At 38.2% G+C, this 9186-nt stretch overlaps 1 protein-coding gene across 1 annotated transcript; it reads left to right on the top strand.

Moving 5' to 3' along the window:
- The first annotated feature begins 271 nt into the window (after positions 1-271).
- Positions 272-7842, top strand: cela1.3.L (chymotrypsin like elastase 1, gene 3 L homeolog). Its single transcript, XM_018245546.2, has 8 exons — positions 272-328; positions 926-1014; positions 1532-1632; positions 2231-2356; positions 3896-4032; positions 4725-4870; positions 6918-7067; positions 7730-7842. The coding sequence occupies exons 1-8, from the start codon at positions 289-291 to the stop codon at positions 7736-7738; spliced, it is 798 nt and encodes a 265-aa protein (XP_018101035.2). The 5' UTR covers positions 272-288; the 3' UTR covers positions 7739-7842.
- The last annotated feature ends 1344 nt before the right edge of the window (positions 7843-9186 follow it).

The raw sequence follows: 9186 nt of genomic DNA, 5'->3' as shown, positions 1-9186 counted from the left end.
TGCAGTTGTTAATTGGTGCTTTTTCTTTTTCTTTCATAAATGTGTTAAATAACTAAATGAACTGTTTGGTAAATGATCTATAAATGCTGAAGGGCCTTGAGGTAAGTGTGACCATAATTAGTTGTACATTTTCCATACTGGAATACTTATACTGTAACATCTGGCATCATTCCCTTTAGATATTTATTTCTGTTTATCACAAAGTCCTTGTGGAATTTCTAAATGGGATATAAAAGGGAGCCAAGAATTGTATGTTCAGTGGTAAGTGTACACACAACACAAGGCACAATGCTGAGGCTCCTTGTACTTGCTGCTTTTGTCCTTTGTGGTAAGCTTTATTAATTACCAGTCCTAACAGGCTCCATTGCCTTTTATTTCCTTTTCCCCTTCAATCAATATATCATAGATTTAACAGCCATAGAATAATTATATGGATCTTTAATATATGTCTGATTCTATACTTTTTTTGATAAACAAAACTCCTGCTAGGAAAATGTGAATAAATTGAATGGATTTACAAAATCCAGACTTTAGTTTGTGATTCATCCAAATCATTATTTTTTGCATGATTTCACCCAAATCTGAACCTTCATCAAGTAATGTACTGAAGTACTGAAGGCAGCAAATAGATATTCAGATCATTCCTTCTTGAATATGCAAATTAGGGTTCCCTTTGTTATTCAGGCAAATCTTTAGAAAAAATGATGGGTTTGGGGCTCTCCTAAAAATGCTGTCAAAATTCTCTAAGCAGTTGAGAGCATTATAATTATCTCATAGCAAAAAGCACAACAATTCTTAAAAGCTCTTGATATATTGGAAAGGTGAGTGCAGACAATTCGTTTTTTGGCATGCAAATGTTTTATACATGGTCAAACCCTTATGACAAACCAGGTTAATCATAAAAATATATTTCCCGCTCTCTAAGGACATTGTTCCAGTGATGTGAGCTACATGGAAGATAATCAGCGAGTGATCGGAGGAAGTGAAGTGGCCAGGAATTCTTGGAAATGGCAGGTTAGTATTTTTTTTTTACTGGAGGCCATTTCTGTGCCCTAGGCTGGAAGGTTACAGCCCTTCCAAATTTATAGTTATGCAAGTACACATTTATAAAATCTTTTCAATGGTTTTTAAATTGTTTGTTTATGTAATTGTTATTGAAAGCAATATCTGTCTTTCTCTTAAAATTCCCTCCTCTACTTTCCTCTCCCACTCACACCATATACAGCACAGGTTTTTTATTACTGAATAAGTATGCAAATGGCATCAGTTTCAGCCCATTAAAAAGAACTTCCCAGACTGTCAGGAAAGTATTGATAAAAAAATAATGAAACAGATAGAAATTTTTAATTGCCCATGATAAATCTGACCCCAAATTTTGCCTTCCCTGCTTCTGAATGAAATATCCCAATTTTTTATCACAGATGTGTCATTCAGAGAAATTATATAATTTTTCAAGAGTCTAAATATATATATGCAAAGCAATTTTTTTAATTTTCTACTCAGAGTTTGTTTCCATTTCTTCTTCCCCCAGATCTCTCTCCAGTACTTGTCTGGCGGCAGTTGGTACCATACCTGTGGGGGCTCCCTGATCCGTGCCAACAGAGTCCTGACAGCTGCTCACTGCGTGGACATGTAATGGCTGTACAATTAAACTATTATATTTTATATAGAAGTATATGTTTTATGATTTAGACCCTTTGTTTGGATTCTGCTTAGCAGTAGTGATCTGCTGTTATATTTTGAGAAACCCAAGTCCATTTTAACTAAGATTTCTTAGATGCTGCATATATGTGTTGTATATATTTGTCTTTAATAGGATGGCTTTCAAATCTGAGTGATGTGTGATATTGAATCCTGATAACAGTTCCAGTGAGATTCATTCTCTGATTTTAGACATGACCGTTTATTTGAAGAGAAGGGGTTCAAATTGTACTAGATAGAAATGTCCCCTTTTCATGTTTCACTATATGAAAAACAGAAAGACAATGCAATTAATGCTGCCCACTCCATCACTTATTATATTGCCACTAAAGAGGAAACAACAGCAATTTTCTTATTAATATGTACCCTTTGGGCTAATCTCTGTGTCTTGGGCAGTAACTTACCTTAACTATTTTTGGCAGTTTGTCAATAAGGAGCATCCCACTGTGTCTGTTTAGTGATAGAGTTCTTCTTGGAGTGTACAGAATAAATACAATACCATCCTTTGGTTTCATTCTCTCATTCCCAGGGTCACTTCCTATCGTGTGGTGGTGGGAGATCACAACATTTACCAGAATGATGGCACAGAACAATACATCTCAGTATCAAAGATTGTGCAACATGCCAACTGGAACCGAAACAATGTTGCCGCTGGGTAATAAGTGTATTCTCTACTTATACTTGTAAACACATTGGTACCAAAATGAGCGTACAACAGAAAACATATACACTTGGCTCCACTAGTAATTAATGTATTGTAGAATTAAATGGATGTTGCCATCACACAAGTATCCCCTTTTATTAAAATATCATTTCAGACAAAGGCAATATATAAACACCAGCTTTTACCCTAATTATCATGCAGGCTTGGTCATCCATTTACTGCTTGCAGGCCCACAATTTGTAAAGTATTGGGTTATAAAATGATTCCCTGCCACATTACATCTTATTATTAATATGAAGTTTCACTATGGGGGTTATTTATCAAGGTCTGAATTTATCTCAGTATTTCCTGCTACAAATTCCGATCAAATCTGCTCAGGTTTTTTGCGCTTATTTATTATTACATTTTCCCGACAATTTGCTTTGCGAGAAAATATCCGATTTTCACGTTTTTTTCTGATTTTTAATCCGATTTTCAAGATTTTTTCGGATTTTTCATCCGAAAACTCAGGTTTTTCCCTGAAAATTCAGAAAACTTCGGGGTATTGCACAAAACCCAGCGCACATCAAAAAATCATTGGGACTTCTCCTATTGACTTATATGCAACCTCGACAGGTCCGAGACGCTGGATTTTCTGATTCGGACTTTTCTATCCTCAGGGTTTAATCAATTCCGCAAAAATTCATGATTTTTTTAAAAGTCCGATTTTATGTGATTTTTGCATCCGGAGTTTAGTAAATAACTCCCAAATGCATTAAAGTCAATGGGTGTTTTTTCCTTAAAGGGCAAGTCAGCCTCAAAATAAAAGTTTGCCTAATAAAAGAAAACATCCAAAATGTTTAATACTTTTAGTTATTTGCACAAACAGTTTCTATTAAAAGCAGCATTTACTTAACTCAAATTTGTTACTTTTTAAACAAAGCTGCAAAAGTCTTGGTTCCCCAGCAAAGACAAATCTGTTAATCAGCTGCCTCGTTTTACATTCTATCAACAGTCTAAACTACCAGGACAGAGAATAGATGATCAGGGATAAACACTGCTTTCACTAGGAATACCTGTACACATAACTTAAAAAACATAGAAAATTTGTAATATTGCAAAGTTGCTTAGAATTATTTTTTCTGTTATTATGAAAAAATAATTTTTTGGGTTTACATTCCCTTTAAGGTGACTTTTTTGTCGAAATGCATATTTGCAATGCAATGGGTGTTTTTTTCTTAAGGTGACTTTTTTGTCCAAATGCAGTAAAGTCAATGGGCATTTTTTTTTTTGTTGCAGCGTTTTTTGGTTTTTTTTGATGCGTGACTTTTTTTGTCTCAAATGTTTTGACGTGCGGCGAAATGAGCCACGTGCCAACTTTTTGACATGGTTTTGCAAAAAAAATTAGCCCAAGGTGAACTTTTGAATATAACTATGTCTAATTTTTAATGATGATACTTCATTAGTAATATTTATAATAGTTGTATAATATAATAATAATAATAATAATAATAAAACCAAACCCTAAACTTTACATTTTGTGCCTTTTAGGTATGATATTGCAGTGCTTCATCTGTCCTCCAGTGCTGCCCTCAATGCTTATGTTCAATTGGCCCAGCTGCCCTCTGATGGTGCTGTCCTGGCCAACAACTATGCCTGCATTATTACTGGATGGGGCAAAACCAGCAGTAGGTTTCTAGAGCTTGATGGATACAAGCCATCTATCATAGGCTGATCAGTCAGATATTGCCATTCTGGCGCTCAATTGGATGGTTCAATGCCTGCCATTCCCCTGATCAAATAGCTGTAGGGGCCAATCAGATTATTTAAAGGTGTGGCCCCATCATAATTCTGATTCAACAGTGGCGCCATTAATGAGAATAATCAGTCATCCGGGATTTGCATTTTGAACCCTACGGCATTGATCATTGAAAATGTTTATTCAAGGGCCAGGCTCCTGGAATAATAGTCATCCCATCTGGTGCAAATGACACAGTTGTATAATGGGATGGTGGGAATGTGGTCATCTTGACATCAATTTTGTAGAAAACCCATGTCCACTAAATTGATTTAGGTCGACAGGTTCATTGGAAACACCTTGACATGGATTTTAATAAACACGGCATAATCTTTTAAATTGTGTTATTTGCAGTTGAAATGGCTGCTAAAGAAAAAATATCCCATTAAGTAAAAAAACATATAGCAATAGAAACAGTAGACAAAATATTTTGCTCTGGGGCCCAGTGACTTCTAGTTATGCCTCTGAAACAGCATATTGATTATATTTGATGGTTTTGCTGTTTTACTTATTCCTCACTTTATACTTTTTTATCCATGTGAAGAAGTCAGACTACAGAGCTACCTTCTTGTTTCCCTACAGACAATGGTTCAGTTGCCTCTGTACTCCAGCAGGCCCCTCTGCCCGTGGTAGCCCATGCAACCTGCTCCACTAGCTCCTATTGGGGAAGTACAGTCAAGAGCACCATGGTGTGTGCTGGTGGTGATGGAGTCCGTTCCGGATGCCAGGTACAATGATCTGATTTATGTTGGCTTATGACAGTAACTGCGACATACTTTTAGGTTTTAATCAAGTAATATACACTCAAAGTTTTACGAATGCACTCAGGTCACTTTTTTAGGAGAAAAGCCTTAAATTACAGGGATACTGTCATGGGAAAAAAAATTTAATAGTACTGCTCCAGCAGAATTCTGCACTGAATTCCATTACTCAAAAGACCAAACAGATTTTTTTATATTCAATTTTGAAATCTGACATGGGGCTAGACATATTGTCAATTTCCCAGCTGCCCGAAGTCATGTGACTTGTGCTATGATAAACTTCAATCACTCTTTACTACTGTACTGCAAGTTGGAGTGATATTACCCCCCCCCCCCCAGCAGCCAAACAAAAGAACAATTGGAAGGTAACCAGATAACAGCTCCCTAACACAAGATAACAGCTGCCTGGTAGATCTAAGAACAACACTCAATAGTAAAAGCCCATGTCCCACTGAGACTCCTCCAGTTACATTGAGAAGGAAAAACAGCAGCCTGCCAGAAAGCATTTCTCTCATAATGTGCAGGCACAAGTCACATGACCAGGGGCAGCTGGGAAATTGACAAAATGTCTAGCCCCATGTCAGATTTCAAAATTGAATATAAAAAAAATCTGTTTGCTCTTTTGAGAAATGGATTTCACTGCAGAATTCTGCTGAAGTAGCACTATTATCTGATGTGTTTTAAAAAACATGTTTCCCGATGACAGGATCCCTTTAAGGCTTAACCAAAACTAAGCCCTAAACAAAATATAACTTCCCAGAAGTCATTTCATGAAGACTGTCACCCATAAAAAGAGCTCAACTGAAGAAGATGCAAAGCTCCTCAAACAAAAGTACCTTCTCTTTTCCAACTTTTATTGTTCTGAAACACTTATCAATGCTGATACCTGTATCTATTTGTCAGAATGTGTTTTGATCTTTTGGGCTATAGTGAGTATATCACTTGTCCAAATCCATACACCCTGCTGCAAATAGCATGTGATAAGGTTCTAAAAGGCAAAATAATTTGGGCACTTTATTTTCTGTACTAGAGTGGTTTGTTCCAGTGCAGAAAAAAGGTTTAATACTCAATAATGTTTTACAGAATTTTACAGGAGTTGACATTCTAACTAGGGATACACTGACTCTGCTATTTTGGATTTGCCCGAACCCCCTGAATTATTTGAGGAAGATTCATCCAAACCAAATCAGAAATCGAATTTGTATATGCAAATTAGGAACAGGAAGGGACAAAGAGACAAAGTGAATTTTCCTCTTACTTGCTTTGTGACAAAAAGTTATGTGATTTTAAGGATTTGGATTCAATTCAGCCAGGCCCAAGGATTCAACTGAATGTGTATCCTGCTGGAAAAGGCAGAATCCTTGCCAAATACCAAACTGATTCCTGGATTCAGTGCATCCCTAATTCTAATAACCTTATTTCATTTCACTGTTGATAAATACAGATACAGTCCTAAAATGGCAGAGGTGACATGTCTATTGAAGGGGCAGGGCTGCAACTGGTTCTTCTCCAGAAGGTTACCAGTGTTGCTATGGAAAGCTTGCTGTGGCACTTTGGAAAATGTTACCCCTTTGAGGCCATGCAATTCTACTGCCCCTGCCTGTTAACATGTTTTAAGAATTTTGTGCCTCTAGCAAGTGCGAATATTCCTTGCCATAGGGCCACTGGATAGAAGCCCCTGTGGGTACAAAACACGTAGGGCTCATGTAGACGCAAGTATACTTTTAACTTTGATCAATAAAGTCATTTTTTTAACTAATATTTCTTGGCCTTGTGGATTCATCTGAGTGCCGGACAGCCCTGATGTTCTTGCCACTGGATAGAAGAACCAATATTAGCAGACCCAGAAAAGCCTAACTAGTAACTTGCTACTTTGAGCAGGGAACCTAAAGGGCATTAACTCTGATCTATGGGTTCCATGATAACACATTTTCAGTTAGGATTACATTGATTTGTTACATGTCCTACATTTTTACTGCTCTGTAACACTTTGTGTTATTATATTTGAATTCAGGGTGATTCTGGTGGACCTCTTAACTGTCCCGTCAACGGTGTGTATCAAGTTCATGGTGTCACCAGCTTTGTTGCTGCCGCTGGTTGCAATACATACCTGAAGCCTACAGTGTTCACTAGAGTGTCCGCTTATATTGGTTGGATCAACGCTGTGAGTAGCCTTTATTTATGAATCCTTCATTTGATTTGTCACTGACATGAATCTCCAGTATTAGATGTTTCTTTCAGTGCTCCGATATATATATATATATATATAATGAAATTGTAGGTTCAGTAATACCTTCATCTTTAGTAGTCACTGAGAGTTATTCTTATTATGGACTATTATGGACTATTATTATGGACTAACAGTATTTCTAACTGGGGAACTTGCCTCTGATGTCAAGCGGGTAAATAGAATAATGGACTTATAATATTTTTTTATATATTAGTATATATCAATATGGTGCATAGCATATATTTTGTTGTCTGTATGAATTATGCTGTCACAACCCCACTCCATCCACCTTAATCATTTTAAAATATTTTGCGTAGCGCTAACCTTGCATTCACATTTATTCATTCATTTATGACTTGTCACTGACAAGAAGCTCTGCTGCTCGGATTCAGGAACTTTATTTGTTTTTATGCAGCCCATAATCTCAGCCTTAAAAGAATATAAACTGTAACTGTCTGACAACCATTCATTCCAGAAAAAGCCAGGGAATTCTCTCCTGAATAAGTCATGCTCTGGTATGAGCAGTTGTTGTGCCATAGCAACTTTACTGTATGTTTTTCGGCAATTTTTTTGAATTCATCTTTTATTTCTTTCAGAATATATAAGATGCTGGAACAAAAGGATTTTGCAAGAGTACCAGATAAAGCATTATGTAATGGAATTCAGATTCTATACACAAACATTTAATAAAGTATAAAAAGAAATCTCATACACACTTGTATTAGTTTTTTGTGTGTCTGCATTTGTTTAGGTTTCACTTTGCTATTTTTACTGGACAAAAACCTGAAAATCAACATGGAAAATATGGTTCTATTGCACTGGTAAATGTACCTACAGTATGCTGTGGTTTACATGTGTATAGGACCTAATCAAGCTTGAGTGAAAAAGCCTGTTGGCCAACGACTACACTTGGACATGTAGAAATGTATACACTATACTGTCTTGTTTGCACCCAGCAAACAAAATGTACTAGGGGTTGTTTGATCCACCAAAAAATCTATGTTCTGCTGTCTCCTTTGTATGTTTTGCAAAACATGGTGCCTCTCAATAATGTGATACTGAAATCTATTAACACTATTTTAGTAATGTTATATCATCACATTCTGTCTGTTTCCCTAACTTTACAATATCCATGTAATGTAACCATGGTATAAATAAAGTGTTAAACTGGGCACTACCATTCACTTTAAGATGATATTAGGGTTAATGACCAGTGGGGCTGCAAGTGCAAAATTACTAAGGGGGCTTGCACCCCTTTATGCTTATTTCCTTGGGCCCCTGGACTAACTTCCTTTTTTGCATCTTGCACCAGATCAAAAATCCAGTGCTCCATGCAAAGAGCATCCTAGCCTTTTCCTTACTGCCTACCTTAGAGTGGGTGGTAAGGATGGGGTCCCAATGCAGCCTCTTCCTCCTGCCACTCTGTACATTGCTTATTTAATGTGCACACAAGGTGTGGGTGTCACGTACAGCGTCGGGCTGGGGGGCCCAGGGCCCACCAGGCCTGCCACCTCAGGGCCCCCCCACGCCATCCCCAGCAGCAAAGCCCCCTCTGAACCAGCCAGTCACCCCTTCCCTGCCGCAAACCCGCATCACCCCCCCCCACCTGTGCGCCTGCCTGTGTATCTTTTCCAGCACGTTGGGGCCAGGGTCAGGGAGAGATGTAAACATCGGCAATGCAGGGTGTGGGTCTGGGCTGGTGAGGCTCAAAAGAGTCGGGACCCATCTGATTTTTTCCTGCTCTCCCCCCGGCCCAGTCCAACCCTGGTCACGTATGGCAAACTCCAGAGGAGTGACTGGATTCCAAGTGTGCTCTTCTACCTATAACAGCCACCTTTGACTTTGGGCCTGGCCATCAGCTACTCAGGTGCCACCAGGACTTGCTGCACAAAAATCCAGAACTCCTACAGGGGCAGGCAAGGGGGTCAAACGTATACTCTGGGAAGCAACACGCTGAACGTAGTCAGACAGGCCAGGCCAGAACCAGATAACAGCAGCAGGATCATAAGACAACTTTAGGTCAGGAACAATCCAGGGGCAGAACCGGGAAGTC

Source organism: Xenopus laevis, chromosome 2L (genome assembly GCF_017654675.1).
Source record: "Xenopus laevis strain J_2021 chromosome 2L, Xenopus_laevis_v10.1, whole genome shotgun sequence".
NCBI classification, from domain to species: Eukaryota; Metazoa; Chordata; class Amphibia; order Anura; family Pipidae; genus Xenopus; species Xenopus laevis.
Note: the sequence above shows the minus strand (reverse complement) of the source record. Positions and strands in the feature narration are given on the sequence as shown.